The 17,504-nt window shown below is 62.7% G+C and overlaps 1 protein-coding gene across 10 annotated transcripts in view; it reads left to right on the top strand.

The window, feature by feature from the left end:
• Positions 1-17,504, top strand: part of KCNT1 (potassium sodium-activated channel subfamily T member 1) — a 68,570-nt gene that overhangs the window by 30,587 nt on the left and 20,479 nt on the right. For 8 of the 10 annotated variants that reach the window (XR_006343404.1, XM_043917126.1, XM_043917127.1 and 5 more), the window contains 9 exons: positions 7,493-7,572; positions 8,125-8,224; positions 11,812-11,868; positions 13,204-13,252; positions 13,343-13,402; positions 13,617-13,691; positions 13,759-13,842; positions 14,453-14,547; positions 15,546-15,726. Coding sequence is in view for 9 of the 10 variants with exons in the window: in XM_043917126.1 (XP_043773061.1) it covers positions 7,493-7,572; positions 8,125-8,224; positions 11,812-11,868; positions 13,204-13,252; positions 13,343-13,402; positions 13,617-13,691; positions 13,759-13,842; positions 14,453-14,547; positions 15,546-15,726 (781 nt within the window). In the remaining variant the exon portion in view is untranslated. Of the gene's footprint in view, positions 1-1,227; positions 1,270-7,492; positions 7,573-8,124; positions 8,225-11,811; positions 11,869-13,203; positions 13,253-13,342; positions 13,403-13,616; positions 13,692-13,758; positions 13,843-14,452; positions 14,548-15,545; positions 15,727-17,504 lie in introns of all 10 variants that reach the window. The other 2 variants (XM_043917129.1, XM_043917128.1) reach the window with 1 other exon arrangement.

The raw sequence follows: 17,504 nt of genomic DNA, 5'->3' as shown, positions 1-17,504 counted from the left end.
GCTCCTGGTCTGCTCTGACCTGACGCTGGGACAGGCTGTGGCCCTGCCAGGCTCCCGCCCCCCCGGGGGTGCAGCTGTCGCCCGACTCAGCACTCGGGCAGCGCCTGGGCCAGAGGGGATCTGAGCCAGATAAACATGCAGAACCTGCCAGAAGCTCCCAGAGACCCCAGACCCAGTGAAGCCCAGGCACCCCTGCTCCCTGCGGGCCCAGCCAGCACCCTGCCCACCCGCGGGGCACCCGGAGCTGTAGGCTGAGGCCCCACCCAGGGGCAAAGCAGGCTAAGCAGGCTGGCCCCCTCCTCCCTGCCTGTGGCCTTGGGAAGGCAGCAGTCCTCTCTGAACCTCGGTTTCCTCTTCTGGAAGATGTTCGCTTTAAGGATTGAAGGAGAGGCCCCATGAAGCTGGAGACGCTGGGCCAGACGGGAGGGACTCCAGCAAACAGCAGACCCTCTGTGTCCCGCCCCCCCCCGCCCAGTCCCTGATGCCCCCACCAGCTTCTCCCTCCCAGTCTCTAGGTAGTGCCAGCCACGCCCACCCTGGTGTCCTCTGGCTGTAGCCAGTCTGGAAGAACCCTCGGCCAAGGCGGCCTCAAGGGCAGCAGGTGTGTGTTGCTGGCCCAGGAGACAGGGTGCCCCTGGGGGTTCCTAAGAAGCATCAGACTGCCTTGTCACCAGGAAGCCGAGGGGGCAGGGCAGTGAGGTGGCACCAGGGCCTGTAGAGGGCAGGGGCATCGAGGAGAGGTGGGCAGGCTTGACGACAAGGAGCCCGCCTGTCCTGTCCAGCGGGTGGCCCCTGTGTGGGGGGCGCCCCTCACTGCCATCAGCTTCCTGGGTGTCGGGGGGGCTGACCTGCTCCTTCCTGGACCCTGGGGTCACACAGGGCCTGGGGCAGTCTCAGTGCAGAGCAGGGCGGTGGGCGCTCCCAAACCTGCTGTCCAGCCGCTCGCTTGGCTGCAGGCAGAGGCCCGTCCTGCGTGCCGTCCCCTGGGAGGGTCACCCCATCCCGCCGGGGTGGGGGCGGGGTGCATGTGCCGGCACTGCCGTGGGTGCCGTGCTGCTTCTGGGGCGTCCAGGGGACCAGGCCCCGCCAGGGAGTGTGCGCATGGGCGCGCCCCTGCTCCCCTCGGCCCCTGCCCGAGTTCTCCCTCTGTGTCCGGGAGCCCAGGCTCCCCCATCTGTCCATCCGTCCGCTGTCCACGTTGATGTGTCCGCTCCATTCCGCCCCCAGGCTTCACATGGAAGAGTTCAGCCTGGACTCCTCTCTGTCTCAGTAAGTGCTTGGTTCACAGGTGTCCTCCTGGCCCCAAGCAGACCCTGGGGGAAGGGGCTCGGGCCATGACTGCCCAGGGGGAGGGTCCGTCGTGCCCAGCACCTGCAGCCAGGCCAGAGTGGGGCACGGCCAGGGCTGCTGGACCTTGAGTGGGGCTGAGGCTGGAGGCAGAATGGGGCATGGCTCTCTGGGAAGGAGCCTGTGAGTGGGAAATGGGGTGTCCGGAGCCAGATACCCCACGGCCCCACGGTGGTGACGACAGCCCTTAGGAAGGGATGGGGGCCCCTCTGTGGTACTGGTGTGGGGACAGGCAGGCAGGTGACCGCTGGGGACCCAGGCTTCAGCCCACTGCGGCCACCTATGCAGATCCAGGACCCCAGGCGCCTGGCCCAGCTGCCCCACCGTGAGCCCCTCCAGGCCTTTCCTGGCTTCAGTCAGGGCTGCGGAGGGCATTTTGAGGTCAGGGGACCCAAGCCCCTCAGCACCCCTGCCAGGCGCATTCCTGGGAAGGAGCCCCTCACCTGCTCATGCCCACGGCGTCCAGGTTGGCCACCACGTGGGGCCTGATTATTCTTTCATTAATTAACACCTTGGCAGCGGCCACCAGCACTCACTTGGGGCTTCTCCACGCTGCCTCCTGCAGCCCGAGGCTCGGGCATCGTTACCCGGGCCAGCTCTGGGCCTCCGTCCCCCAGCCACGGTGCAGCGGGTAACCAGAGAGGGGGACGGGTCCCAGGCCGTTGGTGAGGTTGGGGGGAATGGACAGTTGCAGCCACCCAAGGGGCTGAGGCTGTGGTCCTCTGCCCCAGAGCTGCGTGGTCACCAGCAGATCAAATGTCCCTGGGCCCTCAGAGGCCCAAGGAGGCTCACCAGGGCCCTGACCCAGCCAAGGTGCCAGGCCAGTACCAGGGAGGCCGAGGACAGCGCTGTCTGTTGCTTTGAGAGGTCTCTGCCCACCCTGCCCGGCAGCTTGGAGCCCTCGATTTCCTTGGCATCCCAGACCCTGGGAGGGGTGATTGGCAGAGAGGAGGCCTGTGGCCGCAGGCTGGCCGGTGCAGTGGGGGGCGGGGGGGCTACAGCAGAGTGCCGTGACCGCCCCCCAATGCCCCCACCGGCGGATCTGCAACGGGGCTGGGTGTGGTGGGGGCAGAGCGGTCCCAGTGCCACCGTCAGCCCAAGGGCCCCGCCCCCAAACCGGAGCGGCCCAACTCCTTGCTGGTCCAGCCCAGGACCTGGAGCAGAGCAGGCCACGTGTCTGTCCTGCCCAGGCCCCTGGGCGGGTCACAGGCTCTGCTCAGTCTCAGAATAGCCGGCCTCCGAGTTGGCACTTGGGCCCAGGCTCTGCTCTTCTGTCTTGCCAGTGGGCTCCTCAGCCTCCTGCCTGGAGCTCCCAGGCACCTGCTGGACAGCCACCAGCCCGCAGCAGGCCCCCAGGAAGGAGGCCGCCGGACCTCGGCCCCATGTGAGTGCGCGGCTGTCACAGCCAGCGGGTGGGCCTGCCTGCGGCCGTCTGCCTGGTGTCTGGCCACCCTCCCACCGGGGCCGGCCTCCTGGCCCTGCGTTTGCAGCTTCCCGGCACAGGCCATCTGTGCCGGAACCGCCTGCCAGGAATCCCTGGAAGGCCGCTCCCCAGTCCGCTGGTCAGCCCACTGGTCAGCCCGCCGGTCAACGGAGGGTGGGGGCTGCAGCGTCCTCCACCTGCCGCGCCTGACAGGTCCCATCCGGGTGTGGGGTGGGGTGGGTGGGGTTTGAGCCACTTTGCTGGCACAAGGGGGCCCCCTCCGGTCCATCCAGTGTGGACAAGACACTGCCCACCAGCCGTGGGCCTGGGCCTGGGCCACTCGAATGCAAGCTGCGTGGGGATAGGCCAGAGCTGACTGCTGGCACCCGAAACTCGGGAGCCCAGGCCTCCGGGGGGAGCCCAGAGCCCCATTTCTTTCAACCTGCTGGGTGACGTGAGCCAGCACCCAGCCTGGGTGGGCCTCCATTTCCATGCGTGTAGGCACAAGGCTGGCAGGAGCCCCCTGAGAGGCCCGGTGAGGGGCTGGGGGCATGGCTCTTGAGCTGCCCAGGCTGAGTCCCTGTCCTCACAGTCAGAGAGCTGCTCACTCTGAGCAGGACAGACAGACCAGGGCTGAGGGCTGTCCCGGGATGGGGTGTGGGTTTGGCCTGAGCAGTCCTGGGGCTCATGGCCTAACCCCAGGGTCCTTCTGAGGCCGGGGTCCCGGAGGCCTCAGGGCCCTAGGCCTGCCCAGGGCTTGACACCTTCCCGCACCCTGGGCTAAGCATCCATGACCCTTCCGCTGTGCCCAGCCCTCCCTGCCGGCCGCCCGCTGAAGGAATGAGTGGCTGAGCAGGAGCGGGCGTGTAGGGGGCGGATGCTGCATCTGCCCCTGCCCAGGACTCGCGAGCTTGTTAGCGGGGCCATCGCCGTGTGAGCTCTTGGTGGTGTCCCGGCTCCTGGCCCCCGCCCAGCCCTCCCCTGCTCCTGAGAGCAGCGTCCCACGGGCTTGGCAGCCAGCTCCACCACGGGGCCACCAAGGGGCCTCGAGCCACAGCTGGTGGGCATCCACCACGTGCCACCCGCAGCCACACACGTGGGCTCACAGCACGGGGCCATCTTCTCTGGGTGACGTGAGTGATGGGTGTCAGCCAGAGTCGGACTCAGCAAAACCAGCCCTGATCGCTGGCACCACTGAGTGAGGGTAGGAGGGCAGGGCCAAGGGCAGGGGTCCTCTCTCACTTAATCCTCTGAAAACCAAGGCTTAACTGGATTTGGGGGCTTCCCTGGTGGCTCAGATGGTAAAGAATCCGCCTGCAATGCAGGAGACCTGGGTTCAATCCTTGGGTGGGGAAGATCCCCTGGAGGAGAGCATGGCAACCCATTCCAGTATTCTTGCCTAGAGAATCCCATGGACAGAGGAGCCTGGCGGGCTACAGTCCATGGGGTCACAAAGAGTCAGACACGACTGAGCGACTCCGCACAGCACAGCCAGACTTTACAGGGGAGAACCCGAGGTACAGAGGTACAGTTTTGATTTCTCCATGGTTGCAGCAGCCCTGCCAGGCACCCTCAGGATGCCTGGGGCAGGCGGATCCTGTCACTGTCTGTTCCCCAGGTGAGGTGGCTGAGGCTCAGACAGGTGGGGCCAGGCAGGTGAGGAGCAGGGCTCTGTCTGTCGGGCCAGACAGTCCAGGCCCCCCGGTGGCCATTTCCTTCAGGAGCCTTGCTGAGCCAGGAGCACGCCCTCCACTGAGTTACACCCACCACCTTAAACTTCGGGTTATAGGGAAAGCTTGCAACCTGAATTCTGTGGTGGGAGAAGTGGGCAGCCACAGCTCGTGGAGGCAGCGGACTTCCCTGGCAGTCCGGTGGTGAAGATGCCATGCTTCTAGTGCAGGGGACACAGGTTTGATCCCTGCTCAGGGGAGATTCCCCCATGCCACACGGTGCAGCCAAAAAAAAAAAAAAAACCCAAACATCGAAAAACCAAAAAGTGGAGGCGGCTCTGTGGATTTCCCCAGCACCCAGGCTCAACCTCCCAGGCCAGGCCTGTCTGGGTGTCCATAGTTGCCCGGGCGAGGGGGCTGACAGGTGATGTGGATTTTTTTGTCCACATCAGTTACTAGGAGCAGTTACTAGTCCACTAGTTACTGGGAGGAACTGGTCTCAGGCCAGCCATCCTGACCCCTGGGTCTGGGGAGGGGTGCCCAAGTGGAGGGCACGAGGGGTGGGGACCCCTCCTTGAGGCTTCGCTGTGCAGGCAGGAGGGTGAGGGGGCATGTGGTCCCTCAGAACACGTGGGCACCGCTCAGGGGTGTGTGCCCCCGACCTGGCCCCGGCCCAGCTCAGGTTATCTGAGCCCCTCCTTCACAGGGAAGGCATTTGACCAGCTCCCCCTAGGGGCCCTCGGGAGCTCCACTGACCTGGCCCCAGGCAGCACCTACAGAGGGGGCTGGGGTTCAGGTCTAGTGGGGTACACTGGGGTGCAGTGGGGTATGCAGAGATGTAGTGGAGTGGAGTGTTCAGTGGGGTATGCAGAGGTGCAGTGCAGAGTGCTGGGGTGCACGGGGCGTACTAGGGTGCCGTGTACAGTGGGGTGTGCTGGGGTGTAGTCTGCACTGGGGTACACAGGATACAGTGGTGTGCTCAGGGGTATACTGGGGTACTCGGAGCCGTGCGGGCTTCCCCGGTGGCTCAGATGGTGAAGACTCTGCCGGCAGTGCAGGAGACCCAGGTTGGATCCCCGGGTCAGGACGATCCCCTGGAGGAGGGCATGGCAACCCACTCCAGTGTTCTTGCCTGGAGAATCCCTCGGACAGAGGAGCCTGGCGGGCTACCTTCCACGGGGTTGGACAGAGTCGGACACTCTGAGTGACTCACGTTCATGAGGAGTACGCTGGGCTGTGATGTACGGTGCGTGTGCTTGGGTACAGCGGACAGGGGGGTACACAGAGGTGGGCTGGGTGCAGAGGAGTGTGCTGGGGTGGGGTGATCATCGGGCGCACTGGGGTACGGGCCCACCCCCCCTCACAGAGGGCTCGCAGAGATGTGCCGGGGTGTACAGCCTGCAGGGGGTGCTCTGGGCTTGGACCCTGCTCTGCGGGAGGCCTGTCCTGCTGCCCCGCTGACCACACTGCATCCGGACCTGAGGGTGGGGAGGCCCACGCCGCCGTCGCTCCCCCTGGGCCCTTCTTGAGCCCTGTGACCAGGGGCGGCCGCTGTGGTCAGGCTGGGGCCCCCCAGCCTGCGAAGGTCAGGAAGGTGATGGCTCTGCCCACGACACCTCCCTTGGGTCCACCACCCGGGCGGGTGCAGATGGCTGCTGCCGGCATGTCAGGTCTGTTTCACGTGCTTTGGGTAGAACAGGCTTTGGGGAGCGATGAATATTTTAAACACTTCTCGAAGATGATGGGGTCGCCAGCCCCTGGCAGAGCAGTGTCACGAAACTTTCAAGGTGACAGAGGCATTAATTTCTGCATTGATCCGAGCTGGAGCCTGGTCAGAGGGGGAGGATGTTCAGAGCCCCCGCTATGAATGGGGGTGGGGGTGGGGAGCAGGGGCTGGGGCCAGCGTGCGCCTCACCTCTGCCTGTGGACCACTGTCCTGCATCCCAGCGGCTCAACTGCCACCTCCTCCACGCAGCCCTCCAGGATTCCTTGGGCAGCACAACTCTGCCTCCAGGGTGCTGGGTCTCCCTGCCTCCTCTCTCTGTGTGTGTCATGACTGACACAGAGCCGTGGGTGAGCTGCTGCCTCACCTGGACAGCCTTGTCCCGCCTCCACAACATCCCCGAGGGTGGCGGGGCTCGCCTGCACCTGACATCTGGGTATCTCAGGCCAGGCCCTTCTGGCCCAAAGCCTCGCCCCAAATCCCAGGCTGCCGGTGCCTCTGTCTGGTCAGGGGGCCGGGAATGGCGATGATGTCCGCGGGCCGCTCTGGGGTCCTGAGACCAGCCTCCGTTGCGGCTGAGGCAGCCTGGAATAGAGGCTGTGGGGGGGCCAGCAGGTGCCAGCCCAGAGTAAGTCGGTCCCAGCCCCAGACCCACTTCCGGAAGGAAGGCAATGCTAGACCCTTTCTGCGCAAGAACCTGGCAGCAGGGCAGTGGCCATCCTGCCTGCGGTCAACGCCGGAGTTCTCGCTGCGGTGGAACATGACGCCCCGGCTGGCCACAGCGGGCCTGCTCCTAAGGTGGGGGCAGCAACCCGTCCTCCCAGGCCCCACCTCACCCTGGGTGACCAGATGGCCGTTCCCCATCTGCCTCCCCACTCAACAGGCTCCTCCTGCCAGTCCATGCAGTCTGGTCCCTGGAGGCTGGGTGCCCACCCAAGGGCTCAGGGTATCTGAGGATTGTCCAGGACAATGGCCGCAGCTGGAGGGGCCCCACTGCCAGCCCTGACCATCCCACGGGCTGCAGCGGGCCTCCGGGCACAGCCACCAGGGGCCCCCAGAAAAGCACCCGGCCATCAGCTTCTGGAACATCCTGTACAAAGCATATGGTGTGTTTTGAGCCAAGGGCCGGCCACTCAGGCCACCTGTGGTCCTGGCGGCTGCCATGATGGCCCAGGCTGAGGGCCGTGAGTGTGTGCATCTGCGGGGCCTGGAGGGCCCCGGGCGCTGGGAGGGAGGCAGCCGGCCAGCAGGTCAGCTGGGGGCACGTGGGGATGTGGGGCTTTGGGCTGGAGCCCCCTGGCCCCAAGCCCACGCCTTCCTGCCCCCCAGGGTCCAGGTGGAGTTCTACGTCAACGAGAACACCTTCAAGGAGAGGCTTAAGCTGTTCTTCATCAAAAACCAAAGATCCAGTGAGTGGGGTCTGTGGGGGGGCAGAGCAGAGGGGCTGTGTTGGAGTGGACGGGGCAATGGGCGTGTTCCCTGTCTCAGCTCCCTGCCACCTTCCAGGGTGGGAGATGCCGGGACCCTGGAGGAGTGCGCCCCTCCTGGAGGCAGGGCCGGCCTCGGCTCAGCCCCCCAGCCCACGCGGCTCCCTGGCACCACCGTGGGGCCCCCCCTTTGGTCTGTGGGCTCCCTCCACCTGTCTTCCCAGCAGGAGCCTGGCCACCTGGGATGCAGGATGGGGTGCAGAGGTGGTGCCTGTGGATTCTGGTCCCTCGATCTGTAGCTTGCTCCCCCAACCCCCAGGCCCACCCCCAGGGCCAGCAGCTCAGGGACACTCTGCACCTCGTCCATGAGGTGGGAGGGCACGGAGCCTCTCGGAGGCCGGCCTGGCAGAGCACCCCCAGTGCAGAGCCACTGGTCAGTGTTGGCCGGGACAGCCAGGTACAGCGGCCCGGAGCAGAGTCCCAGCCGCTCCGGGAGCCCTGACCGCTGCCTCCCCCACCTGCCCCCACCCACAGGCCTGAGGATCCGGCTGTTCAACTTCTCCCTGAAGCTGCTGACCTGCCTGCTCTACATTGTCCGCGTCCTGTTGGACGACCCAGCCCTGGGGATCGGATGGTGGGTGACCCGCGGGCCGGGGGCTGGGCCTTCCTGTTGCCGTGACAGAGGCTGATGGGGTTTGCACGGGGGTCTGTGTGTGGGACACGCCCCCCAGGGCCGTGGCCAGGACACAGCCCTCAGGCTGGCGCTGACACTGGGTGTCCTTGTCATGGACGGCGGCTGCACTTGGAGCTGCACCCAGACGGAGCTCTCCCAGAGGGTCTGGGATGCCCCCTCCCTGCCCACCCAGTGGCGCCCGGGGGTCTCGGTGAGGGGCTCTGGCTCCCCCAGCTCCTCCTGGGTGGGTGGGGTTGGCAGGCCTCAGTGGGGAGAGGAGGTGAGCCCCTTTCTCTGGGCTCCCCCGGTTCCCCCTGCCCCTCCTGGCCCTGGGGCCTCTCTGTTTACATGGAACACCTGCCGCGGGGCTTCCCAGTGGGGCCATGGGCACAGTGCCCGCGCCTCCCGATGCCCGAGAGCCCACAGCTGGACGAGGTGCTTCCCACCGTGTGTTGTCCAGAGGGCCCCGTGCTCCTGCTCGTGCTGCTGGTGGGAAGCAGTCTTCTGCCCTGGAAGCTGGTGGGGCTGGCTCTCTGTGCCCATGTCTGGCACATCTCAGGGACGCCTGGCGTGATCCCTTCTCAGCACCACGTTGGTCCTGGTGGACACTGAGCTGGGGGCACTCAGGGCTGGGCTCGTCTGCAACTGGGTCTGCATCTGCCCTGGGAGCCTCTCTTGACTCCCTCATACCCAGATCGGGGTTTCAGAAGGTTCTGGAATGGTCCTCTCTCCTGTTTCTCCTTTCTCTCGGGGCTGCCTCGGCTTCCTCTCCAGCTCTCTAGCTGAGGTTTTCACTTCTGCTCCCACGTTTTGTTATTTCCAAGAACTCTTCATCTTCATGCGTCAGCCCCGCTGTAGGTGTCCTGCATTTCTGGGGTTTGTCTGAAACACTTTCCTTTCTTATATGTTCCTCTTCTGCTCGGTCTCTGGGCTTGCGGGCAGGGGACTTCCTCAAATGTCCCGCCACTCTGCCCCCGTCACCGTGGGACGCCGAGAGAGAGGTCCCGTAGCCCGGCCACCCTGCCTCTGGTTATAATCTGCAGGACTAGCACAGCGGCCAGGCCCCTGCCACCTTCCCAGTGGTGGGCATCCCGGGGGCTTGGGGAAGCTCCTCCTCAGGAGTGACTGAGGGAACGTGCTTCTTAGAGGCGGCACACGGGACGGGAGCGCGGCTTTCTCTCCGTGTCGCACGCATGCTGTCCAGCCTCCGGGAGGCCCTCAGGGCTCCAGGTCCATCTCTGGCCGCCCACATCCCTTCCCCTGCCGGCAGCCCAGGTGGAGCCCCCAGCCCCGTCCTGGGCTCCCCGCTGGGGTTCGCCTACCCGGCTGGCCCCTCCCCCGCCCCTCCCCAGAGGCCCCGCCCCCTCAGAGACCCTCCTCCCCAGAGACCCTCCTCCTCAGTTCAGTTCAGTTCAGTCACTCAGACTCTACGACCCCATGGACTGCAGCACGCCAGGCCTCCCTGTCCATCACCAACTTCCAGAGTCCACCCAAACCCATGTCCCTTGAGTCAGTGATGCCCTCCAACCATCTCGTCCTCCATCGTCCCCTTCTCCTCCTGCCCTCAATCTTTCCCAGCATCGGGGTCTTTTCCAATGAGTCAGTTCTTCACATCAGGTGGCCAAAAGTATTGAAGCTTCAGCTTCAGCATCAGTCCTTGCAATGAACACCTAGGACTGATCTCTTTTAAGATGGACTGGTTGGATCTCCTTGCAGTCCAAGAGACTCTCAAGAGTCTTCTCCAACACCAGTTAAATAGCATCAATTCTTTGGCGCTCAGCTTTCTTTATAGTCCAACTCTCACATCCATACATGAGTCCTGGAAAAATCATAGCTTTGACCAGATGGACCTTCGTTGGCACAATAATGTCTCTGCTTTTAAACATACTATCTAGTTTGGTCATAACTTTTCTTCCAAGGAGCAAGCATCTTTTCATTTCATGGCTGCAGTCACCATCTGCAGTGATTTTGGATCCCCCCAAAATAAAGTCTGTCACTGTTTCCACTGTTTCCCCATCTATTTGCCATGAAGTGATGGGACTGGATGCCATGATCTTAGTTTTCTGAATGGTGAGTTTTAAGCCAACTTTTTTGCTCTCCTCTTTCATTAATAGACTCTTCAGTTCTTCACTTTCTGCTGTAAGGATGGTGTCATCTGCATATCTGAAGTTATTGATGTTTTTCCCAGCGATCTTGATTCCAGCTTGTTCTTCTTACAGCCCAGCGTTTCTCGTGATGTACTCTTCATATAAGTTAAATAAGCAGGGTGACAATATACAGCCTTGACGTACTCCTTTTCCTATTTGGAACCAGTCTGTTGTTCCATGTCCAGTTCTAACTGTTTCTTCCTGACCTGCATACAGGTTTCTCAAGAGGCAGCTCAGGTGGTCAGGTATTCCCATCTTTTTAAGAATTTTCCAGAGTCTGTTGTGATCCACGCAGTCAAAGGCTTTGGCATAGTCAATAAAGCAGAAGTAGATGTTTTTCTGGAACTCTCTTGCTTTTTCGATGATCCATTGGATGTTGGCAACTTGATCTCTGGTTCCTCCGCCTTTTCTAAATCCAGCTTGAACATCTGGAAGTTCACAGTTCACGTACTGTTGAAGCCTGGCTTGGATAATTTTGAGCATTACTTAGCTAGTGTGTGAGATGAGTGCAATTGTGTGGTAGTTTGAGCATTCTTTGGGATTGCCTTTATTTGGGATTGGAATGAAAACTGACCTTTTCCAGTCCCGTGGCCACTGCTGAGTTTTCCAAATTTGCTGGCATGTTGAGTGCAGCACTTTCACAGCATCATCTTTCAGGATTTGAAATAGCTCAGCTGGAATTCCATCACCTCCACTAGCTTTGTTCGTAGTGATGCTTTCTAAGGCCCTCTCGACTTCACATTCCAGGATGTCTGACTCTAGGTGAGCGATCACACCATCGTGATTATCTGGGTCATGAAGGTCTTTTTTGTGCAGTTCTTCTGTGTATTCTTGCCACCTCTCCTTAATATCTTGTGCTTCTGTTAGGTCCCTACCATTTCTGTCCTTTATTGAGCCCATCTTTGCATGAAATTTTCCCTTGATATCTCTAATTTTCTTGAAGAGATCTCTAATCTTTCCCATTCTATTGTGTTCCTCTATATCTTTGCATTGATCACTGAGGAAGGCTTTCTTATCTCTCCTTGTTATTCTTTGGAACTCTGTGTTCAAATGGCTATATCTTTCCTTTTTTCCTTTGCCTTTCTTATCTCTTCTTAGCTATTTATGAGGCCTCCTCAGACAACCATTTTGCCTTTTTGCATTTCTTTTCCTTGGGGATGGTCTTGATCCCTGCCCTCCTCCTCAGAGACCCTCCTCCCCAGAGACCTTCCCTACAGCCTCTGTGGGTTGGAAACAGGCTTAGTGTTAGAATTCAGATGCCCATCTGAGATGTGGGGCCTGGCCCTGGGTTGGGGAGAGTGCTCCCCACACGCCCTGAGCCCATGTCAACCCTGGAAGGGTCTGGTCCCTTCAGGGGCGATGCCGGGAGGGGCTGCAGCGGCCAGCTCTGTCTCTCCACAGCTGGGGCTGCCCGAAGCAGAATTACACCTTCAATGAGTCATCCTCCGAGATCAACTGGTGAGTGTGCCTCCCAGCTCCCGCTCAGAGGTCCGGGGCAGGGCGGGGTGGCCAGAGGGTGACGCTGCCCAAGCCCCCGGGACAGATGCCCAGTCACAGCCAGAGAGCCTCCTGGGATCCCCAGGACCTGGCCGAGCAGTAAGAACACTGGGGCGGCCCCGCGGGGTACAGCCACTGAGCCCCTGGGAGCAACCTAAGGCTGACAGCGGGTGTCACCAGGAGCCGGCTTGGCCCAGTGCCCTTCTGTGATGCCCTCCAGCCCCAGGGGCCCTGGGTGAGAGGAGACAGACAGGAAGGACCTGCCAGAGGGTCAGCCGCGGCCTCTGCGATCCATGAGCCTTTGGCCAAAGAGAGCAGGTGCCACGGTCAGGCAGTAAGAGATGCCCCCAGAGTGGTGGGGGCACCTGGGCCGGAGGTTAGGACGAGCTCCAGGGCCTTGGCCACCTCCCTGATGGAGGCATCTCCCTTCCAGCCTCCCCACATCCACAGCCCCCTCTCGGCCTTACTCCCTCACCCACGGCCCTCCCCTGGCACCCCGGCCCAGCCTTGCGGGTCAGTCCTGGCGCTCCACAGCAGCAGGATGGGTCTGCCAAGCCCTGGCCACTCTTCCCAGCCGGGTCACCTGTCCCTGGGAAGCAAGAGGGTCAGGATCGCAGGGACACGTAGGGACACGCCAGCCCTCCCTTCACACCGGGCCCTGGAAGCCCTTCCTTTCTGGCCCAGTAGGGGCAGGGCAGCTTCTGAGCCCAGCCCGACTCCCGCCCAAAGGAAGGCCTGGGGCTTTCAGTCTGTCCCTTGGTGGAGAAAGTCACTACCCGAGACCCAGCTGCAGCAGGAGCCCCCGAGGGTCAGGCCTTGGCCGTCTGTGCCTGGGGAGGGTGGGCAGGGTCAGTGCGTAGCTCAGCCATCTGGCCCCTCCTGCTGGTCTCACCGCAACCATTGTCCAGAGGCTGCGTCTGGGCAGGGACGCCCCCTCTCCCATGTCACTCCCCTCAAGGGTGCCATGTGGGTTATAGTCGAGGAAGGACCTGAGGTCAGGAAACCCGAGAGCATGGATGACCAGCACAGCCCCCGTGCGGGGCACAGGAACCTGGACGAGAAGCAGTGGCCACCTGGGGCCGCCAGGCCTGTCCCCAGAGCAGCCTGCTCAGGCCCTGGTCTCACAGGCCCCTCCCCGAGGCCTCCTTCCTGGAGGAACCGCCCCTCCCCTCTTGCTCTCAGCCCCTCGAGGGCAAGGCTGCGGCCCACTGTCCAGCTCAAGGAGCAGCCTGGGATCGGCGGAGGCCCGGACGGCTGGGGACTCCCAGCCTGGGGCTCACCTCCCTCTTTCCCCAGGGCCCCCATCCTGTGGGTGGAGAGGAAGGTGGCTCTGTGGGCCGTTCAGGTGAGTGGGGCGTGGGGGGGGGGGCGCGGCTCCGGTGGGCCCTGCTGCCCCCTGGCCCTGCTCAGAGGCTCTGTTCCCTCCCTACCCCAGGTCATCGTGGCCATCATCAGCTTCCTGGAAACCATGCTTCTCATTTACCTCAGCTACAAAGTGAGTGCCCCCAGGTCTGGCCCTGCCCCGGAGCCCCCCTCCACTGACACCCTCCGCCGGCCCCCTCCCCCAGCCCCTTGCACCCCTTCCTCCAGCCCCCAGTCTCACCCCCCGACCTCCCACTGGCTCAGTTTGTCTCTATCCTCAGCCCCCACCCCACCCCAGTGCCCCCTCCCTGCCATCCGCTCTGAAGCCCACCCCCTTGGCTCCCCAGGGCAACATCTGGGAGCAGATCTTCCGCGTGTCCTTCATCCTGGAGATGATCAACACGCTGCCCTTCATCATCACGGTGGGTGAGCCGCCGGCCGAGGCGGGGGCCGCCGAGACCCCCGCCCCCTGACCCGTCTCCTCCGCAGATATTCTGGCCGCCTCTGCGGAACCTGTTCATCCCCGTGTTTCTGAACTGCTGGCTGGCCAAGCATGCCCTGGAAAACATGATTGTAAGCCCCCACCCCCTGCCCCCCGCCCCCACCACTGCCTCACCTCTGTGAGGTTCCCCAGGACCCCGGGGCACCGCTTGCCACGCCCTGGTCCTGGGGGGAGCTGGCCTGCTCCCTTGGTGCCCAGGAGGCCGGGTGAGCAGCAGACACACGTGTCTGTCACCACAAGATGCCCTCACACCTCGTTCCTGACCGGCTGGAACCCCATCCCTGATGCCCCAGGGACAGTCACCCTGGCCTGTCCCTGATCCCGGAATCATGGCTGGGGGAGGAAGAGGGTGAACATATACGAGAGTGGGTGGGCCCTGAGACCCAGGGTCACGGGCAGCCCCTGTGCTGAGCAAGGGCCATTTCCTCCCAGGGAGCCCACCGCCACACACCTACCAGCCCAGGCCTTGTCTCACCACCCCCCCAAACCCAGCTGCAAAGGGCGGGGTCGGGGCTGAGGTCACGGCCTCTGGCCTATACATGGCGGGGAGCGAGAGAGCTGAGGCCGGATGGAGCCCTTCCCCTTCTCGCTCACCTGTGTCCCGGACCTCTGGCGGACCTGCGGCGGGAAGGGCCCTGGGCTCCGTCCTGCCCAGGCTGAGCGCCGCATCCCGCCCCGCAGAACGACTTCCACCGCGCCATCCTGCGCTCGCAGTCGGCCATGTTCAACCAGGTCCTCATCCTCTTCTGCACTCTGCTGTGCCTGGTCTTCACGGGGTGAGTCCCTGCGGGCGGCCGCCCGCCCTTCCCGAGCAGGGCCGGGCCCTCGCATCCAAGAGGCCGGGCAGGCCTCAGGGTGGTGGGAGGCAGCCCGACCGGGACGGAGGGCCAGGAGGCAGCTCGGAGCCCACGTTCCAGACCAGAGCTGCCCAAGTCCAGCTCCTCCGGGGTCCAGGACGCGGCGTCGGGAGGGGCACCGGCTCTCGGCCGGGTGGGGACCCTGGGCTCGAGGCCTAGCTGAGAATAAGGTCTGGGAGCCGCCGGAGTGAGAGGTGGGGGGCCTGGAGGGGAGACCCCGTCCCCCTGCATGCCTGCCCCAGGCCAGGACAGGGCAGGCCCCAAGGCCATTTGCCTCCTACCCTCCCTCCCCGCCGCCAAAAAAAACCACACAGACCTGAGTGGAGCAGGCTGGGGTGTCTGCAGGGTGGGAAGCTCCAGGGTGATTCAGCCCGCCCCCTCCCCGCAGCCAGCGTGTCCGCTGGGGAGGGTCCCTGTGTGCTGCCTCGTGTGTGCACTGTGGGCCCCCAGGCCCTGCCAGCAGCGCCTCCCTGCTTGGGGATAGGACGTGGGGCCACGGGAGTGGCAAGGAGGCCGGTCCAGCTCTGTGCAGGGCAGGGGGCTGCGTGTGCCCCATGCGTCTGACCCCAGGGTGAGGATGAGGCTCTGAGTGGGCGGCGGGTGGGGCTCACAGGCTGGGTGGCCACATCTGCCCCCTCGGGCCTCAAGCTCACACTGAGCCCGCGCAGGGCTGTGTCCACGCTCACGGCCAGTTTTCCAAGGGACTCAAAGGAGCCTCGGGACCAGAAAGGAAGGTCGTGTAGGAGGAACGTGCTGGGTGTGCCAGCTCTGTCGGCCGGGGTCGGGAAGCGCCCGGCTGGACTCAGGCCCAGGCTGGGGGCTGTGTGGGTGATGAAGGACAGGAGCCGCAGGCAGGCAGAGCCTCACTCCGGGAGCCGGGTGGCTGAGGCCCCACCGCCGCCCCTCCCCGGCTCTAGGACCTGCGGCATCCAGCATCTGGAGCGTGCGGGTGACAACCTGTCCCTCCTGACGTCCTTCTACTTCTGCATCGTCACCTTCTCCACCGTGGGCTATGGGGACGTGACGCCCAAGATCTGGCCGTCCCAGCTGCTGGTGGTCATCATGATCTGCGTGGCCTTGGTGGTGCTCCCGCTACAGGTGAGCTCTGCCCGGGAGCAGAGCCAATGGGGGCGGGGGATATGGCTTCCTCGGGGCGGGGGGGTCTGTAATCAGGGAGGCTGCTGCGTCAGGACAGGGCGGGCGGGGAGTGGCGCTCTCAGACGGCTCCCCAGGACCTTTGCCGAGTGTGGAGAGGGAGGGGTGCCAGGGTCTCCCGCAGGCTGGGAATCAGGAGTCCTCAGCCGGTGCAGCAGCAGCTGCGAGGACCACATGGTACACAGCTGCTTCGTGTCTCCTGTCACCTGTCACCAAGGCCGATGTGCCAGCTGAGCACCATGGGGGCAGTGCGGGACTCCACCTGTGTTTAGATAAAAGGTAGAGGCCCAGAGGGGAGGCCAGGCAGCTGTAGGCACTGCCCCCTGCAGCCTTTAAGAGGGCAGGAAAAGGTCCAGGGAAGGATCAGGACAGACTGTGGGGAGCCAGACCTCATGGTGGACACTTGGGGTTTGGAGGGATGGGGGCGGGGGAGGCACCTAACTGTGGCTATAATGGGGCCCAGTCCACCCAGGGAGTCCTCTGCTGACCTTGAGCTCAACTCCTCACCCCCATTCCCACCCCCACTCTATAGCTCAGAACCCCAGCCCCAGCTGACACCCTCTCTTCCCCACTTCCCCCAGTCCAGGAAAGCCAGTGTCACCCTCTATCAGTGATGAAAAGGATGGTCCCAGTTACCATTCGGCATTCTTCTTTTTTTTTTTTATTTACTATTTCTTTATTTGGCTGCACCGGGTCTTAGTTACAACACGTGGGTTCTTCAATCTTCATTGTGACATGGAGGATCTTTAGTTGTAGCATGTGGGATCTAGTTCCCTGACCAGGGATCAAACTCAGGCCCCACTGTGCTGGGAGCTTGGAGTCTTAGCCACTGGATTGCCAGGGAAGCCCCTGTCCTTCATTCTCCCTTAAACCACGTTCACCAGTTAGTGTCCTTAGAGATGATGACAGTGAAAACGGCCACCGGTAAATGTCCCTCCCAGAGTAACAGTGACAACAGCTGACAGCATCCGCCCCACTCGGGGCTGAGTTGTCATGTGGTGCTTCCTGTGGCTGTTGGAGGGTGGGGGCTTGAACCAGAGGAATCCACTCTCTTACGGGCTTCTCCAGTGGCTCAGTGGTCAAGAATCCCCCTGCAATGCAGGAGACCCCAGTTAAATTCCTGGGTTGGAAAGATCCTGGGTTGGGAGAAGGGAAAGTCTACCTACTCCAGTATTCTGGCCTGGAGAATTCCATGGATTGTATAGTCCGTGGGGTCACAAAGAGTCGGATGCGACTGAGCAACTTTCACTTCACTAATTCTGTTTGATCTCATCTTAATGCATTACATCTGCAAAGACTCTATTTCCACATAAGGTCACATTCGGAGGTTCTGGGTGGACAGGATTTCAGGGGTCATTGTTGGATCCTCTACAAGTAGGCCTTTGCTCCTCACTGCAGCCCTGGGAGGCAGGCACTGTCGGGCCGTTTTGCAGATGAGCTGTGCACCTGTGACACATGGGGCTGGAACCCACGTGTCTGCCGTCAGAGCCCCGACTCTGCATAGGTTTCAGGGATCACCCTGGGGTCTCTGGCCCCTCCCAGCAGGACCCAGTTCTGTGCTTCAAGGCCACAGGGTCTTGTTAGTAGAACCTAATAGGTACTCAATAAATTCAGTGAGATGATCTCAACCTAGATATAGTACATCGACCAGAGCAGGTGAGCATGAGTGGGGGTGGCTGCTGGCACTGATTTCAAATCATGTGGGAAAAATAAATGACCTC

The sequence above is a fragment of the Cervus elaphus genome, chromosome 11 (genome assembly GCF_910594005.1).
Source record: "Cervus elaphus chromosome 11, mCerEla1.1, whole genome shotgun sequence".
NCBI classification, from domain to species: Eukaryota; Metazoa; Chordata; class Mammalia; order Artiodactyla; family Cervidae; genus Cervus; species Cervus elaphus.
Note: the sequence above shows the minus strand (reverse complement) of the source record. Positions and strands in the feature narration are given on the sequence as shown.